This window comes from Rhodamnia argentea, chromosome 2, assembly GCF_020921035.1.
Source record: "Rhodamnia argentea isolate NSW1041297 chromosome 2, ASM2092103v1, whole genome shotgun sequence".
In the NCBI taxonomy this organism is placed as follows: domain Eukaryota; kingdom Viridiplantae; phylum Streptophyta; class Magnoliopsida; order Myrtales; family Myrtaceae; genus Rhodamnia; species Rhodamnia argentea.
The window spans coordinates 32,137,481-32,156,046 of record NC_063151.1 but is presented as its reverse complement, the minus strand read 5'-3'; the positions used below and the strand labels follow the sequence as shown (position 1 = coordinate 32,156,046).

The 18,566-nt window shown below is 41.5% G+C and overlaps 2 protein-coding genes across 4 annotated transcripts; both read right to left on the bottom strand.

The window, feature by feature from the left end:
- Positions 1-706: 706 nt before the first annotated feature.
- Positions 707-4,433, bottom strand: LOC115736835 (protein LAZ1 homolog 1). 2 transcript variants are annotated; one of them, XR_004014952.2, is made up of 10 exons: positions 4,286-4,433; positions 3,514-3,989; positions 3,220-3,276; positions 2,859-2,967; positions 2,449-2,633; positions 2,275-2,363; positions 1,858-2,113; positions 1,458-1,703; positions 1,000-1,370; positions 707-926 (listed from the first exon to the last, which is right to left on the bottom strand). XR_004014952.2 is itself a non-coding variant. In XM_030668688.2 (9 exons), exons 2-9 carry the CDS (start codon positions 3,727-3,729, stop codon positions 1,071-1,073), a joined length of 1,458 nt encoding a protein of 485 aa, XP_030524548.1. In that variant the 5' UTR covers positions 3,730-3,989; positions 4,286-4,433; the 3' UTR covers positions 707-1,070. The 2 variants fall into 2 exon arrangements, 1 of the variants encoding a protein (XP_030524548.1); XM_030668688.2 differs by having other exon boundaries at positions 707-1,370.
- A 2,729-nt stretch (positions 4,434-7,162) lies between these two features.
- LOC115736816 (vacuolar protein sorting-associated protein 45 homolog) lies at positions 7,163-16,632 on the bottom strand. Of its 2 annotated transcripts, XR_004014937.2 has the most exons (14): positions 16,352-16,632; positions 15,964-16,165; positions 15,778-15,857; positions 15,324-15,551; positions 14,300-14,425; positions 14,113-14,193; positions 13,875-14,016; positions 13,571-13,749; positions 12,760-12,915; positions 12,177-12,284; positions 11,984-12,105; positions 11,095-11,226; positions 10,500-10,708; positions 7,163-7,256 (listed from the first exon to the last, which is right to left on the bottom strand). XR_004014937.2 is itself a non-coding variant. In XM_030668687.2 (13 exons), exons 1-13 carry the CDS (start codon positions 16,439-16,441, stop codon positions 10,648-10,650), a joined length of 1,707 nt encoding a protein of 568 aa, XP_030524547.1. In that variant the 5' UTR covers positions 16,442-16,632; the 3' UTR covers positions 10,066-10,647. The 2 variants fall into 2 exon arrangements, 1 of the variants encoding a protein (XP_030524547.1); XM_030668687.2 differs by lacking the exon at positions 7,163-7,256 and having other exon boundaries at positions 10,066-10,708.
- Positions 16,633-18,566: the final 1,934 nt, after the last annotated feature.

Genomic DNA, 18,566 nt, shown 5'->3' with positions numbered 1-18,566 from the left:
TGGGCCGCACGCTAAAGTTGTATCACAATGTATTTTTAAAACACATCCCAAAAAATCCCTTTAACCCAAAATTTTTTGCATCTTTTAAAGATATTTCTCCAAATCCGAACCAAACGGTCCTTTGGAACCTCGCTCTTGTCCAATAGAGGTTCGGCTTTGCTCTGGCTCGTAGCCGTGCTGGGTCGCATTGAGTAACAGTCATGGGGGACTAGTATAATCAGAATATTTCAACCCTGGCTAATGGAACTCGTATATATGGTGACGTGCAGCGAATCCGTCCCACCTTTTAATTCACTGAGAGACGTACGATGTAAATGGCAGTGCCAACGGACGGCGAGATTATGGACTATGGACTACTTATCGCACGTAACATAAATGAGAGGACAACGGTTTAGTTTTAGTCAACAACAAAGCTATCACTCGGTTTGATTTCACCGGCGTTCTGGTCAGTCACCGGCTGCACACCCACCAATAGAAAAGAGAGGGGCGTGAAAACGATAGTTCGAGGATAGATTTTTCTCTTCTTTTCTTTTTTTTTTGGGGGGGGCGAATTTCGAGTATAGATTGGGCGGGTCGTTTCTTAACAAATCTGGCTTTAGGAACCAAAAATCCACTCTATCCCGGACTGAATTATTACTGTTGGTGGACAGGTGCACATAGTTCTATGTAGTCATCTCAGGCTGTTCTCAGCAATACATGGGTCACAGACGCAAGACGGTCTTGCTTTGGCATGTTAACCAAAAATGAGGTACCTATTTCATTATGTACAGTCCTTACAATGATCTCGCTTCCTTCAATTGACTTCATAAATCAACATTCAGCATCAGCACTAGGCGGAAAAGGGTATTCTGTGACACAACTCCAGCACTAGGATGCAATTTGTTTGCCTAATGGATTGCACCGCAACGGCGATGTCTTCCAGTCTCCTATATACAGTTTTTCACTGTCGAAAGAATATGCGATCATCAACAAGAAAGTCACTCACTAATCTGAGATTACCCAGTCACTTCAGCAGTTTAAAGCATGTGAACATCCACACTGCCTCCTATGCCCAAGTGCAGCTGCACATGTTATCTGCCTTTCATCTGAGATGGTACGGGTTTGGACTGGCCATGTTGTCTCTTGCCCTTGGGTAATCCACTATCGCTGGTGCTCCCGTCAATAAGATTTTCATGAACTTCAGAAAACTCTCCAGACCAAGAATTGAGGGGGATCAAATAACTATCATCCTTAGAGTTAGAGCCCTTCCTCATCTCTTCGAATCGTTTCACATTTTCTGATATTTGATGAAAGGTTCTATTTATCTTTGCAAAACCCCTTTCAACTGGTTCTACCACATGAGAAACCGTGTACTTCATGTCATCAACAATCTGCAAGCACAAACAGAGAGTCACCACCAATTTCGTTGGATGGATAACAGCCAGTTAACTTGAATTATAGAAAATGGTCTCTCTTACTATTTCACCGCTTCCAACAACCACATCACGAACACTCTGGGGAAAATTCATCCGTTTTTCTCTCTCGTCATGCCGTGCAATGCGTATTCTAGTTGTCCTTTCACAATCTCGAACCTCCTCGGGATCAGGAGGTGATCCAAGAGATGCATAGTTGGTCATCACGGCCACATTACGCACACACCTCTCCCCACGCTTGTATGGGACAGCTGGGAAGACATAGAGATGCACTACAGCAGCGACGCCCATCTGCTCAAGAGTTTGGATTGACAGTTAATAAGTAAAAACAAAAACCCCAATATGCATGATTTCCTTGTCCTAAAAATTCTACTCGAGAGGTTGGACTGAAGGTTAATAACAGAAAGAAGAACCCAGCGATTCACGATTTTCTTATTGTACCCACCTCAATGCAGATGATATAGTCTTGTATACGTGTTTTCAGCTCCTGAGCCAAAGACCCTCTCAAGACTCCAACCGAGAAAAGAAATGCAACAGCGACGCCTTGCCACCACGTCAGGAAAACAATTGACTTGAAAACCAGGAACTTTGGCAATGGTTTGATTGGCTTAAGTTTTTCTTTAGTTACAGTATAAAACTGTACCAAGCAATACAAGGCCCATGTCTGACTAAAATTCAGAACCACTGCCAAGTAAGGATAGCTGGAAGAGTAAGAGAAATCCAGTCAATGCAAGAAAGGCACAATGCACCTAAGACATTAATAGTAACCCAAGCTAGATGGCAAATTTTTCCAGTTGAATTGTGTCTATTCATGGGCATGTAAGATCAAAGGAGACTCAAATGTAAATGACCATGTACTTACCCATAGTTCCATTCAAACTTCCCTTCTCCATATACCCCACAAGTCTCAAGAAGCATAGCTAGCAAAGCACAGATCATTTTTACAATCATCTGCAAAGTGCAAAATTCTTCCGTGTTAAAAATCCATAAGACATAAACAGCCCAAGTTATTTGCAATATAAAAATGAATACGAACATATTGCACAATGCCAATTTTCACAGCATGGTAGAAGTCAGGACCAAGATACCACTCCCGTATAAAGCAATTTAGTGGGAAAGGATGCTCTACAACTCCATAAGCATAGGCTTCTTCCAGAAGAGGTGTGCCAGCATCAATTACACTCCGACTTTCCATATATTTGATGGTATTTTCTTCACCACCTAATTAGAAAAACATAACTATTCAAAATTCAAATAAAAAAGTAAATACTGAATTGCTGACCCCATGTTGATGAACAGCAGGAGAACACACTAGGAGGACAACCCCAGGGAAATACAAGGAGTAACTTGTGATTGTATGGATAAAATGCTTCCTAACAGAGCTAACAAATTAGCATTGTTACCACATCAGGAAAGAGAATATATGTCAAACTTCTATAATCTTACCTAAGCAAGCAATAAGATATCTCTCAAAGCAATACAGGGCAAATGCTTCATAACAGTCCCGAATCACTTCGCAGTTGAACGCAGAACTTGAATCCACCAGTGATAAAAACTACACAAGAACCAGCATGAAGCTCAAGCTAATACCACAGCCACAGGAAGAAACATAATTCGACAACTGACAAGTAGCCTCAGAAGGCTATCCCAAAGAGAGATTAGTTAACTCAAGCAAAACAAAAGGAAAGAAATTAATTAACATAAGTAAGCAAGATGTAGGAAAGAATATATCGTTAAAACCGAGAAAGAACGATAAATAACAATAATGCAGCAAATGCAAGGAAAAAGGTAAGTAGTTTAATGATACCGATTCCACTGCGTAGACAGGAACCATCATAATGAGTCCGATAAGAAATTTCTGCTCCTGAGATGAAATAAAGAGTCGCTGCTTCAACATCCAAAGAATTACCAAAACAGTAGACTATATCACTCTAAACAAACTAGAAGAACAAAAAAGGAAAGAAAGGGTGGGAGTTCAAAATTTTGGAATTTCTCATATAAAACAGAACTATTACAAAACACTGGACTGAGAAAAAGAAAGAGGAGGTAGCAGCATGACATATAAATCCAAAATCCAAAGTGGAAGGATTGTCATATGTACCTCTGGCTGGTTATAAGCAGCAAGGTGCTCAAAGATGAGATATGTGGACAGCACGAGAGCCACTAGCACAAATATGCTCGCGCTGAAGGATGTCCAGCTGAGTTCGAAGGATGTTTCGGCTCCAAGATTCAATAACCACCCATTACCCATTCGGCTCGAGGATTCAGCTAAAGGGAGGAGAAGCACTAAACAATAGAAAAGCTCCCTCCGTCCCATCGAGCGGCAAGGACAAAACCCAATGCACCGCTAGATTGGCAAAATCAAACTATATAACTCTGCCCCATCAGAGCACCAAAACCAAGAAACCCTAAATTGCTATTAGCGAGACAATTCCCTCGGCCCTTATTCACGCATGGAGGGATCACTCGTTCTTAAACTTGTACAGCCCTTGAAAACCAATTCCTAAACTTTTCCACCAACGAAACACAAATTGAGGAATCAAAGCTTCCGACGTAAAAGATCGAACACCACAAATCCTGCAAGCGAAAAAACGGTTTCAAGTCATAATCAAGCGTCGCAGAAGCTGCAGAGCCACGTCCAGCGAGACCGTGAACCGCGATCGGAGTGCAACAAAATCGACCCAAACCAAATTATAACAAAACAAAAAAAAAGAAGAAAGCGGAAATCGAAACCCTAGGAATCGCGAATCAAATGCATGATCGCATCCGAGAGTCAGAAAACCTCCGATCAAGCAGCAATCCAAACTCGTTCTAAAGCTATTCGACACGAAACGGGAAAACAAAAACAGAGATTCAGATTCCGAAAATCGAACCTGGTGCAGTGGCGATCGAAGCGATCGAAGCTCTAGTTCCAGTGGAAGATTACGCAACGAAGAGGAGATAATGAAAATAAGAATACTAAAGTGGGAAAAAAAAAACACACAAAAAAAAATACGTAAGAAAAGTAAACTGATTTTGCTTCGGCGGTTGGGAAAGAGACACTGTCACCGGGGCGGCGGGGACTTAGTTTTTCTTTACCCTATTAATCAGATGTCAGGGGCGCAATATTAGATAAAGTGACAGCGTCAAGTATGAATGGGATCACAGGCGGGGCAATCACCGTCGATTTTGCGGGGCCCAATGACAAATCACATGGACGGTTGATGACGGTAAGCAGGCCGATTCGTTACTCGAATTTTTCGTTTTTGGATTTGACTATTCGATAAAAAAATATATATATATGTGACTATTTGAGACATGCAAGCGCAAGCGTGTCCTGTTTGCTCAATGGGTGGAATCCACGTCAGTCGTTTTGGATCAGGATTAGGGTAGATTTAGGTTTAAGGAAATGCAAATGCGTTCAATCCAAAAGAGTCTATGAAAATGTTAATTTACGGTTAGTAAAATCTCATTTGAAAATGGATTTTGGGATGAATGATATTTGGTAAAAACAACATTCATAAGGGGCTTTGAATGTAATTTTTTAATTTTTAATTAAAAAATTACCTATTTCCAAATCGACGAAGAAGATAAACAGTCAAAAAAAGGGGAGCAAAATTGAAAATATAAAAGATTGCTGAGGTTAGTTTTGGAAGAAAAAACCTCTTAGCATTTGACCAAATGCTGAAAATCAAATACTGGTTCTTACCAAGATTGGGCTTTTAGATTTCTCAAAGCCAGCATTTAGTCAAATACTGGTTTAAAGTCGAACCAAATGCTTCGGCATTCTCCCAATGGGCTTTGGGGCTTGAAAGTCCCTTGGAAATGCTGAACCAAACCCACTCTTAATTCCTAGTTAGTCCGGCGGTGGTTGAGCAAATGGGACAGAATCGACGAGTTATGTGTAGCCCGTATTCCTAACATTCTCTTGAACAGTATCCACGATGCGTTTATACGTTGGACCGTCCCTTTTCTTATTGGGTCAAAGTCAATTTTGACCGTTTCACCAAAAAGAAAAATTCGACCGAATTTCTAAAGGCAACTCGGGGTCTAAATTTCACCTGTGCGGGCTTTTTCGTAATGCATCGGGCAATGAACATGGGGTTCCCGCAAACCGTAAGGGTGTGTTCTTTGCTTGAATCAGAACTTTGAAGTATATTTGGGCATTCCCAAACTTGTTGGGGAAGGGAAGGTAGGCTCTTGCAAGTGACCATTCAATTTTTCAGAAATCAACTCTCTCTCTCTCTCAATTTTGGTCACACTTTCCTTCTTGAGTCGAAATTGTACATGCTGTGCATATTGGTTAGCGAATTAGGTTTTCCAATCTCATGATGTTGATGATGCTCTGGCATTAGATAGGTTCCCCAGAGCCTTACTTTGGAGATTGAGCTGGATCAACTTTTAATATTAGGAGAGTAACAGTGTAATACTCTGGCTTTACCCTTTTCTAATCAACACTTGAAAGTATTCTGAAATTTTATATGTTTGAAAGATTTTTCACATACTTCTTAATAAATGAAAGCCATAACACATTAGAGTCCTTACGAATACAGCAAAAAGGATTACTACGTAAAAATTAAAAGATATAGAGTCAATTTGAGATCAAAACCATTCTAATCGAATCATATCACATATCTGTCGCAATTGATCAACAATGATGGTTTGTTGAATCAATCGGAATTTCATGTTGGGATGACTGCAAATCTTGATCGCAATAAGAACCTATTTTCTTCGATCGTTCGTCGAAACAACTAAAGTTCAACCACCAATGTCAATGCCTAGAAAAGATATAGCTTTCGAAATTCGAAAGTAACAAAATTTAGGGACACGACATTACGAGCATCGGTCTACATTGGCTTTCATTAAAAGAGTTTTCACGGGTGTTTAGAATAGCGAGTTCGTTCCCCAATCCGCATTTGTCACCGTCGACCAAAGCAAAGCCTTCCGATCAAAAGTTCACACGGCTTCCCGAAGACCCACTCCCCGCCGTCCTCGCACAGACTGTAGGTCCTGCAGAACGCTGCGAACACATCTTCACGGCGCGGGAATCGGGTTTCACTTTGTCGCTGAAATCTACGAGCCGAAGTAGTCGAGGTTCTCAGGCCGGCGACGGGCTCCACTCCTTGAGGGCGGTGCCCTTTCTCGGAGGGATCTGCGAAGGACTGCTCATTTCGGGTTTCTCAGAAGGGAACGCAATGATCAAAATTTGAGGATGGATCGAAATCAGGCAATTTAGGAAAGGTCTAGATTTAAAACTCCAAATTCAGAACTGGTCTTGTTGGTTTGTGGCGGGAAGAGGGTTTGGTGCGACCAAGTTCGACATTTTAACTGCTAAAACTTCCCTATAATAACTCTTATCTACTTAAAATATCTCCGGTCACGAATTTTCGAACAAAATTCAAAATAAAATAGGATATATTTTTCACTTCGAAATTCAGGAAAAAAAAATAATTTATCTCTTTGTATATCAAATCCCGGGTATTGTAAAGGGTTTCGTGCGTTGAAAAACTAAATAAAAGTTAAAATTTGAAAGGCGCGACATGATTCAATGGTAGGCATATGAGAACAAGATCGACTATTGACAGAGAATGATTCAAAGTCTTTCACTGCAAAAACCATTGCAAATCCCATAGTGAGTAAACGCAAGTTCATCACAGATTGTAGACGATGCCCTGCAAAATCAATCTCGGATTTCCTCCTAACTAAACTCAACTGCTCTAAGACATTCGCAGCTTTGCTAAAAATTCCATACAGCTTCGCTGCAAGTGCCGTGTCATGCCAAAGTATAGATGAGGAAAAGTTTGATCTCGCTGGTCGCCATATAGTGCCAGAGCAGGCAAAATGTCCGAGTTAATCATGTAGAACCTGATCATAAAATCCCAGAGTCTGTGGAGGGATCCCATAGCGATGGAGTCGACAAGAAGATGATGTGAAAATCCCCACTCAAGCTGCCAACAGCCACAAGAAAGATGAATCTAGCATCAAGCAAAAGGTGCTCAGAGCTAACTGCGAAGCTGCTTTAAGCTCCTTGGACAGTTGACGGCATAGCATTATGACCTGTGCATCTATGATCTCCTCCCTAAATATCCCCAACCAAATGACTATTGCGAGCTGCGCATTACCTTCTGGAGTTGATTATTACAGAACCACCACGTACGAAACGAACTCCCGCTAATGCTTCCCATTTCGAAAGGGGAGTCCCCAGATGCTTCTTTCATTCATGTATTGGATCTCGACAAAGGAAAATGCTGCTGGCATTTTGAAGAGCAACAAAACCTGATTGCTCGGAAGAGACTGTATCAATGACCTGAGACCATTTATAATCTGTATATTTACGTTATAGCATCTAATTTCTTGTCAAAAAGAATACATTTATGTTAGATTTTACCATACTAAAGAACCTATGGTGACTCTTACTTCATGACAACAAGTGGGATGAATTCTAAGAAGTGATCAAACTTGAGAATAAGGACCAGAAAATGTCCACAACAATCCAAGCAGAGGCCTTTGCTCCAAACACACATAAAGTGAGTGATTTTAAGGAATGACTGAAAAGATTTAAAAAAAAAAAAAACAGAGGTGCAATGAAGCATCATTACATAGAGAAGCAACAACGCACCTGCCCTGCTGACAGTGGTTTCTGTTGGAGTTGGCGAATACTTCGGGGACTCTTGTTTCTCACACCGAGTACGCCCACGTGAGCTTAGGGAAACCGAAGTGTTACCCAACGACATATGACCCCTACGCGCGGGATGCGGGGGTTCGAGGGCAGCGCCCCCGACACGGATGTCCTGCTGTCCGGTCGGCGGGCGGGGGTTCGGGGGCAGCGCCTCCCGACGGGGGTTTCGCTTGCCGGTCAGCGGACGGCTGCCCCGCTCGCCGGTGAGCGGGCGGGGGTTCGGGGGCGGCGCCCCAAACCTCTACTGGTTTGGGCTTTTATTTAAGCTGGCCCGTATGGTGGAATTAAGAGATTTAGGTTTTTTAGCCCGTTTTTGGGCATATATATTTTACTCGGTTTTATTATTGTAATATGCGAATTGGCTGTAAACCGAAAAATATAGTGATGGTGCTGGTGCTGGCTTTTTCTGGTGCTTCCAGCCTCGGTTCCGCCGGTGTCCACCGGAGCCTCGACAGTGATGGTGCTGGTGCTGGTGCTGGTGCTGGTGCTGGTGTCTCCATGGCCCAGCGAAGGCTGGTGGTGCTCCGCGAAGGCCTTCTTCCAGACAGCGCAAGCATCCGATCGGTAGGCAATCCACTGGTCATGCTGCAACCGGCTCAGCACAAGCGGGGAGCATGCGCGCTGGGTCATCCGTCAAGAGCTCCTCCATGTCGGCCCCTTGTCGCCGTACATCCTCCTGATGCACCTAAGCTCTCCGGCCGTCAGGCGACAGCCAACGCAGCACCCGGCCGCCAGATGGCTCCCGATGCGGGACATCGCCAACTGAACAAGGCCGATCGTCACGTCCAGGTCGCACATGTCGTCCTCGCAGTCGAACAGCACGCGCTCGTGTGCGTTCTTTACCGGCACTGAGAAGGAGATCCTCGGCTCTCCTTCATTTAATTCGGGCTTCTCGCAGGTGTTCAGGACCGCGAGCTCGCCTCCCAACCGTCCTTCGCCGCCACCGATCATAGCAGAGCCATCCGATCGAAGTCCCGCGTACTCCACAATCAAATCGTGATGATCCGCAAAGCGGTCGCATAGCTTCCCCAAAACCCACTTCTCACCCTTCTCCTTGCACATACCGCAGGTCTCGCGGAACGCGACGAACACGTCTCGGCGGTGCCGGAATCAAATCTTCACGTTGTTGCTCAAAGCAACGAGCCGACGGAGTTGACGCTCTCTGGTCCGCGCCTCGACGGTGGTGCGCTTCCTCCGAGGGGCATGCCCATTCTTTTGCTTTCATTGGTTTCTCAGAAGGGAAATTGACATTTGGGCGATCGACGAAATCATTTTAGGGCAAGGCGCAGGTGTGAAGAACTGAGGAAAACCTAATTCTATTTAACTCTGATTAAGAACCGAGTCATGTCCATTTGTGGCGGGAAAGAGGGTTTACCGCAACTCCCAAGTTTCATTAGTCGGTCTAGTTTAACTTACACTGCTACAACTTTCCAATTATAACTGTCCAGCCTGGAAGGGAGAAAAATCCCACTTAATTTATCTCCGGTTAAGGATTAACCTTCAAAATTCAAATAAAAGAAGATTTGGGTCTCAATCGGGGTCGATTTCTGCATATTTTGAAACGTTTCACTTGTTGAAAAATTAATGTAAGTTAAAATGCGAAAGGCGTAAGAGTAATCTTAATTGGGAGCTTGTTATCTCAAAATTGTCAACCAAAAAAAAGAAAAAAAAAATCATAAAACAGTCTCTGCTATTTTCGTATGCCTCCTCAAACACTCACCAACATTGACCATTAGTGACATTTCTTCTCATTACATGGTCTCTGATTAGAGCGACTATTGTCTTAAACAAATAGGCTCGGTTTCGAGGATAATCAAGTAGGCTCAGTGAGTGGGCGCGAACAATTACCACGTGCATGACGAAATTGATGGTGTGCACTTCCATAGTTTGCCATCCTCATTTGCGGTATAAGAGAACAAAAGCAGAATATATTCGGTGGGCAGCATGACAGAGTCCATTGAAAGGAAAATTGAAAGCGATAAGTGCTTCGGATTGTGAGGACGAACAAGATGAACTGTTGACAAAAAGGGGCATCGTGGTGTTTCCGATCATATGATACAAGTCTTTCATAGCAAAAAACCATTACAAAACCCAAAAGGCCAAAAGAACAATTGGTGAACCCCGGTTCATCGAAGATTATAGACAATGCCCTGTAAAATCAATAACAGGTTCCTCTTAACTAAACCACTCTAAAGATAATCAAAGCTTTGCTACTAGTCCATACAACTTCACGTTAAGTGCATTCTGTCAAATAGAAAAGTCCGATCTCCCTCGTCACTATCATTTTCCCCAAGAGCACAAAATTTGTATCCTCAATTGTGGTTTTTACAAAACACCATAGGACCATGCTAATACGATCTCTTTTCTCTATCCTGAAGCAAAATTTGTATGACCGGAGACGGAAAATATCCCAGTTAGTCGTGGAGAACTGGGTGGATGTTCTCCTGCATGGCTTGACACCAAAGGAGCAAGCTTTCTTCTAATGATATTAAGAAGCTGCTCCAGATAGCAGATTCTGTGGATGAGAATTGAACATAAACAGCATAATTGGCAATCGCCGAGACAAGGATCTGATCTTCACACCATGGTGGTGCTGGAACGAGCAATTCTCTGAGCTTCTTCCAGGTCTTTTAAAAACCTACATTGCGGAGCAGATTCTTTTCGAGATGAGGTTATCCATGAGAAAAGAATAGCGAAACTGTATTGTTGCTAAAAAAGATGATATATGATGAAAATTGACAAGTCCCACATAAGCCCTTCCCTGATTTTAAAATCCCAGGCTATGGAAGAAAGCTATAGAAAACACCCCTCGGGATGGACTTGACAGAAAGATAATGTGAAAATCCCCACTCAAGATGCCAACAGCCTCAAGAAAGACGAGGCCAGAGCATCAAGCAAAAGATAACTGCTAAGCTACTTTAAGCTCATGGACAGCTGACGTACTACAGCGTAGTGACCTCTGCATCAATGAACTCCTTCCTAGATATGCCCTACCATATATGACTATCGGGAGCTGCACATTACCTTCTAGAGTTGAGTATTACAGAACCACCAAGTATAAAACGAACTCCCACATTGCTAGCATTTTGAAGAGCAACAGACCGTGATTCCTCATAAGTTGTCCCGCCGACAATGAAAATAACTACCTCTTGTGGCCTGCAAACAAAAACCGGGAGTTTTAAAAAAAAAGCTGCATGTCACATCATGTACGTCAGTTGTCCATGAGCTTAAAGCAGCTTAGCAGTTATCTCAAAGTCAAATGCAACCTTCTTGACAAATTTATCTTTACACATTCACAGGAACACTCTTTCTGAATCACAACCAATTCCACCCACCCCCCAAAAAATAAAATAAAATATAATAATAATAATAATAATAATAATAATAATAATAATAATAATAATAATAAAAGAAGAAGAAAAAAAAAACCTTCACACGCACATACAGAGGTAAAATTCTCTGTAATTACCAATTCAAACCACAGTCTAGCTTTACCAGTTCAGATATTCATCCATACCGCTTCACAAGAGACTGGTAATCACCTAAGACCACTAGGTGACAGTTTGAAACATATACTACGATCTTTGCCAAAGGCAAGAATGCATTATGTTTTTTATATATTTATGTCTTAGTAAATCCCATCAAATTGAGCATCTAATTTCATGTCCAGAAAGCACATTTCTGCTAAAATTTGCAATAGTAAAACCAACATAACTTACTTCATGACAACAAGTGCGATAAATTCTAAGAAGAGATCAAACTTGAGATAAGAATCAGAAAATTTCCACAACGATCCAAGCAGAAGCCTTCACTCAAAACACACACAAAGTGATTGATTTCAAGAAATGACAAACTTTGAGATCAAAAACAGAGGTGCAACGCGGCATCATTACAGAGAGAAGCACAAACACACCTGCCCTGCTGGAAGTGGTTTCCAACAAATGGATAATCCACATCTCGCAGGCGGCCCTTTATGATGCTCTCCATGGTTTGGAACAAAAGAGGTTGGTGCTGCGTATATACATTCTCCACCCCCTGAAACACAAAGACACTATCAGTTTCGACAGCATATCCGTGTCACGAGAACCCCACTTTACTTAACAGACCTTCAATCCACGTGCCATGTTGCGAGCAATATTGAGAAAATCTCGATTCCCGTAAAGATCTCCAGTCCGTTTATCCACACCAGCTTGCTTCAGTAAGAATTGAACTAGCTGGAATTCATGATTTAAGCAGTTATTTCCATATTAATTGACTAGAAAGGGTTACATGTATAAGACTACTCAAAGTCATTTGTACCACAATATGAACTCACGAAGATGGACACCTGAAATTAATGTTTTTGACAGAAATCATAAGAGAAAAAGCCCATCATATTGAATGTGTAGGTTTATGTGTTTCCTCAAACAATATAGAGCACAAGGAAAATATCCTTGATCAACATGTGTTCTCTTTCCCTTTTTCTTTTTTCTCAATAAGTGGTCATCACATGACACAGCACATTGGTATCTGATAACAGCGCAACTGCCCTAAACATCCATCTATTAAAAAAAGTGCATCACGAGGAAGAGAAAATAAAGGTAGACAGTATAATCATTCTTCAAAAGGAGGATAATACTATTAGTATCAGCTACCCTTTTGGGTCTAAACATTATTCGAAGTATGCCAAGAGGATAGTCTCTCTCTTACCCCGGGCTTGTACTTGGCAGATCGACCAGCTAGCTTGTTAAAAAGTTGCATCAACTGAACAGGGCTCTCCTTTTCATATCGAAGAGCATACAACATCACTAAGCGCAGACGGTCGATATCGGACACATTTTCATTCTTCAGAAGATTCGTCACTGCCTAAATCAAACATTTAAAAGTGGTTATTACAACCAAATGCCAACATTCTCAATTGACTAAGGAGAAAAAAAAATTACACTCACCAGTCAGAGAATTCCATATACATATAAAAAGCTAGAGACAATTACAAAGAATATTAAAGAACATGCAGAAGCTTATAGAGGTCAAAACCAGGAGAATTTCACCCCAGGAACATTTGAATGAGTTGAGCTTTCTGAACCACCAGGTTGTTAAGTGGAGTTTTTTAAAAGCAGGTTAAGATGCCGCAGCTGCGAAGGAGCTGCAACTTGATGTGTTCAACAAATACCTTGCAGAAGCTGCAGCACCCCTTTAATCAGTGGGCATGACCAAGGGCATTGCCTATCAAGCCATTTACATTTGCAAGTAGAACTTCTAAAATAACAGCCTCTGAAACAAACACAACTCTTGTCCATGAACAATCCCTTCCTCTAAATTGTAAGCATTATTAATTGGACATCTGTCATTCATTTCCAATACAAAGAAACATGTGGTAACATATCTAGAACTATCTTTCTCAGTTATATGATTGCAGACTCTTGAGTCCTCAAAGCAACCAAACACCCACAGAGTAACACATCAAATTAAGCACAGCAGATGAACCCTCCATGTTGTATAGAATAACTGCTGACAGTACCTCAAAAGCTGCCACCTGGCCACCATTGCAAGCCAATTCCTGCTCTGTCTCCGAAACTACCATTAGCTTTCGCTCTTCAACTATCTTGCTCATCTCTGTAACCAATGTCACATGCTTTGAAACATTCCCATGCATTTTCCTATACTCAGGGTAGTTATCAACGAATTTGGCCATATCCTCTGCAGAACATCAGACCATTGTGTAAATATCTGTACGTATTATGCTTCCACAGAGTGGCTGTACTAAGAGATCATGATAATGCAAAGTCACAATATACAAAGCTTTCATGCTGCTCTATACAAACCTATTGTCTGGATGTTTTGGTTACTTTTGGCAAGTTGCTGAAATTCGTCAACCATCCGTTTGATATTCATTCCAATGTCACCAAAATTCTCATACATGTTAGCTTTGAAAAAAGCATCTTGTTCAGATGAAAGTACAACCTCCTGTGAAGAGAACATGGCAGAAAAACAACTATAAAATCAGAAACATGCATACTTCAGTATGGAAATCAAGATAGAGAAAGGAAGAAAGAAAACAACCTGCTGATCTTTAGGCAGCTTATCTATGCTTCTTAAGTCAACTTTGTTGTCTTCAATGCCAATCAGCTCGTGCACCATTGCCTAGAAACAATTCATGAAACCAATGAGTTGCTCTTAAAGTAAATAATAAGGCATTTTTATGCAAGAACAAGGTACTAGTTTAGTCATATTGATAGTAATTGCATACCTGATAAGTCCATTGATTCAGCAATGGAGTCACAGGATCGTCCCTCCTATCAATTATCAGCAACAATGGAGCAACTTCTGTTCGTCTGAAATCAAAAAGCCCACTTTCCTGTTGGTACATCAACTTCTGCCAACATTTACCATTAAAGCAAAAACAACGAAGATCAGATTCTCCCTTCTCTATATTTCATCTAAAGCACAGTAACCCGCCAAGCAAAAGAAATTAAACATGTAACCCACTAACGCGGACAAAAGTCAAAAGTACACACTATTTTGGAAGGCAATTTATTAGTTGCCTCATCAAAACAGATCTTTGAAGTGATATTTACCCATCTATGTTAACAGGCAAGTGGTTTGAGTGCTTTAAGACGGATGTACTGAGAAAATGAAGTAAACCATACTATTACTGGATGCAAATTAGGAACATGCAATTTGACATGTTAGATGAAAAAGGAAGAATTTTACTATCAATGAGGCCAGGCATGGAAGCATATAAGATGAACACAAAAGCGAAAGGCAAACTTCAACATTTAGTGGAGTTGCCAAATTTACTCCCAGAAGAGAAAGCCCGATAACTCCACTGAACACAGGAGAAAAATCAACTCAGCAGAAGCTAAGTACAATGATGGAGAAAAGCTTGGCCCTTGGGAAGACATCTACAGGTCTAGAGGAGAAAAAAGGTAGAATTCTATGCATCCCAAGGTCAATATCTTACAAAAGCACATTGCTTCCTCATTCCAAAATCGTTGGGAAAGAAAGAGAAATCCCTATCACCACCGCCGCCTACACTACTTCTCAGGTTTTCAATGAAAAAAATGAAAAAAAAACAATCTCAATCTCCAAAAGCGTTTTCCTTCTCCCGCCGCCACATCCCCTGGAAATCCTTTGATTGCATATTGAATATAGATCTATGTCTATAGTCTAATGTATTTGAGTAGAACTCCCCAGCCCAAACTAAGAAAAACATCAAAATACATGTCCTAGAAAATATTTCCAAAAATCTATTGCAATCAAATCCTGCTTACCGATGCTTCTTGTGCTATCCTTTTTGCAATGTCGGAGGTCCTTTGGTAACGGATCACAGGTCTCCGCTTCATGGCCAAGAATACTGCAGTAACACCATCAACGACTCGATCACAGAATTGCTGCAATCTAGGGGGGTCAACAACTGCTGGCAGCATATACATGTGATTTGTCGGAATATTCAATGTGAAATGGAAAGGGTCTGTAGCTACAAAATCTGCATAAAACTCCTGCAATATCAAATTGGTGGTTGGATCTAACAACAGATAAGATTATGGCACTACAAGCTGATACCACACAGCCATGACCAACTGAACTTTGAGCTAATATTAATAACAAATAAATAAGAAAAGTGAGTGAAAATGGGTCTTCATGTGCATATTTTGTCATAGAAGTGAATTGTAAAACTAGTCAAGTGCGATTTGCAATTCACGTTTTCCAAAAAAAGGCTAGTACCTGAACTTGCTGAACGATCTCCTGCTCATCCGAATCAGCCAAAACATGTATCTGCGTATCCTTCAGTATGTTTGAAAAAACTACAAAAAAATTCGGCATCAATTATCATCATCACTCGTCCCCATCCACAATCATCTCAAGCTAACATCCAATTTCACCTTCAACAGAGAGATTAGAGAAACTCACAGAGGTGATACTCTCCGAATCTAGGGCTGGCGAGCTGCCGCCGCAAATGCTGAACATTCTCCGACGTAGGGCGGAGAAAGCAAACTGCCTTGAGATGCGACATCGATTCTCTAGACTTGGAAATGGAGTCCACCATCTCCACCAAGAACACCTCCTTCTTAAGAAGCTCGGACTGTGAATACGCAACACTAACGACACTGACCTGCGAATCACAATAATCACCGCAACACAAAAGCGCAAACTCCATCAACATCGCATCCCTTACCAATTGCTCGATCAAGCAATTCCGCAGCAAACAGCAACGATCCAAGAGACAACGCGCGAAACGAAGCTGGTGAAATCGTGAGATTTCCCGCGGGGGAAGTTATCGAGTGAAAGAGGAGCTTACGGTTTGAGAATCGAGGACGAGAACCTTCATGCCAGATATATCCTGCAGCATCCTGTTGACGTAATCTCGCACGGCCGAGACCAGCACCATTTTTTACCGATCACCGTTTTCGCCAGAGCTCCTCCTCCTCCTCCTCCTCCTTCGGAGAAATCTTCTGGTTGTCAGCACAGAGTCTCAGATCTGAGTAGAGGACGGGATCGGACGTCGGAGCATCACACCAAAATCAGGTGACCACCGTTCGGAACCAACATACGAACGCCCAAAACTTCATGCGTGTTGGTTTTAACTGGGTTTTTTGTTTTTCTTCCCCCAAGGACGTTGTTTTCGGGTCGGTCAATATTCCCGGGTCGGTCATCACCAACAGCCCGTTCGGGCCGGGCCTATCCAGTGTCTAGGCCGGTAGGGCGAATGAGTAAAGCTTGAATTGGATTATCTTGCCTGCATCACCTTTCAGGCCGCCCCGCAATCACACACGGCACTTCTAGACAAGGCGTTCACGGTTCGTGTCAAACTATTCGTGTCGACGCCTAAATTAATTTTCACGGGATTGTAATCCGCTTCCTTATCGAAAATGGTGGTAGTAACATGTCAATTTCGAATTAGGCCTCGTCGCGTCGTGAAAGATCGAACAATCGTCGGTAAATTCACGTCGTTGTTGTCGGGGGTTGCCACCCTTTACACTTGACATGTGCTAAGAAATGGCAATTTTACATTTGCTCTAAATGATGCTATCAATTTGAAGTTCGAGGAGTATAGGTTCTTTGGCCTCATCATTTGGGCTTAATTCCCTAAGAAATCCCAAACTTTATGTCCAATCTCAGCTCTTCCCCGAACTTTTTTTGTCTTATAAAGAGTTCTCAACCTTCTTTATAGTCCCAAATATGTCTCTAATATTCACACATGTCTAAAAATCACCACTATTTTACTCAAAATTATTGACATCAGAATCAAATAGAAGTTCATTATTAGAAGATGCGTTTTCATCAACGCTCTCACCTTGTACGAAACAAATAGCAAACTCCTGATATTGATAGTATTGAAAACACTAGCAGTGATTTTTAAACCTGCGAGCAGATTTGAAACTAGAGTAATAGTTGATGATCTTTCAGGAGACAAAATAAAAATTTCATGGTAAAATTAAAGTTGGACCTGAAATTACGGGTTTTTTAAGGAAATTAGCTCCATCATTTGGGCTTTAAGCCCGTAGAACTCGGCCCACGATCTTACCCTGAAACCTAAGTGCAACCTCAAATGGCTTTCCTATCAAACCGGTCTAGCACTCGTCATCATCTCTCCTTCTTCTTCAGACTGTCTTCGTATAATTTTTCCTTTTTTTTTTATATATATCAGTAACTGAAGACATGTACCCGCGCCTTGCGCGAAAGCATTATCGTAAAAACTTGACAAAATCACATGATTAGATGCATCAGAATGGTTGGGGTAATAAAGCAAAGGAAAGTATCTCCCGGATGCACCCAAGAACTCAAGAATGAAAAGCACAACAAACAAACAATTTAGAGGTGTGCATAATTCCAAAGTAGAATCTGGAACCTAGAGAATAATCGGTTCCAGGTTTCGAGGTATGAATGATAGGTTTCGGGTTCCAAAAATTAGATAATATGTTCTCGCGGATAAGCTCCAGGTTCCATATTGGTGGAACCGGAAGCCGGAACCTGGAATCTGGAGCAAGATTTTATATTTTTTTCTTGGTATTTGTTTTTACGTTATCCCACAGTATGATGTCCGATGATGAGTGTGTGATCAACTTTTCAACTCCGTTCATTGTAAAGGAAAGAAAAAGGAATGGGATATTCGAATCACTTTATCATTAAGACTTTTATTTTGTTAACGTTTCATATTTTTCGTGCATCTAAATATGAGTCATGATCGATAGATTTTAGCAACAGGTGGTGGTCATTAAATGTGATTATTCACTGTAATCGTTCAACTAAGAATACACGTGGAACCTGGGTGGAACCTAGAATCGACGTTAGAACCTATGATAGGATAGGTTCTAGATTCTAAGGTACGCGGGGTAAGTTTCGGGTTCCAAAATATGTGAAACCCGTATAGATGGGTAAATTCTAGATTTCAAATGGAACATGTACGGAACCTAGAACCGCTCATTCCTAACAAACATGATAAACTAAAAATGAAGTACACTTCTTACTTAATTAATTATCAAAAAGTTCTAAATCTATTGGGTGGATGCCAA

What these genes read in the sequence shown, in the direction of transcription:
- LOC115736835 (XM_030668688.2), bottom strand. Translation starts at nt 3,729, where the DNA reads ATGGGACGGAGGGAGCTTTTCTATTGTTTAGTGCTTCTCCTCCCTTTA. An exon ending in ATATCTTATTGCTTGCTTAG is followed by an intron (nt 2,634 to 2,858) that starts GTAAGATTATAG and finishes TTTTCTAATTAG; the next exon opens with GTGGTGAAGAAAATACCATC. An exon ending in AAATTGGCATTGTGCAATAT is followed by an intron (nt 2,364 to 2,448) that starts GTTCGTATTCAT and finishes TGCACTTTGCAG; the next exon opens with ATGATTGTAAAAATGATCTG.
- LOC115736816 (XM_030668687.2), bottom strand. Translation starts at nt 16,441, where the DNA reads ATGGTGCTGGTCTCGGCCGTGCGAGATTACGTCAACAGGATGCTGCAG. An exon ending in ATTCGGAGAGTATCACCTCT is followed by an intron (nt 15,858 to 15,963) that starts GTGAGTTTCTCT and finishes ATTTTTTTGTAG; the next exon opens with TTTTTTCAAACATACTGAAG. An exon ending in AACCACTTCCAGCAGGGCAG is followed by an intron (nt 11,227 to 11,983) that starts GTGTGTTTGTGC and finishes TTTTGTTTGCAG; the next exon opens with GCCACAAGAGGTAGTTATTT.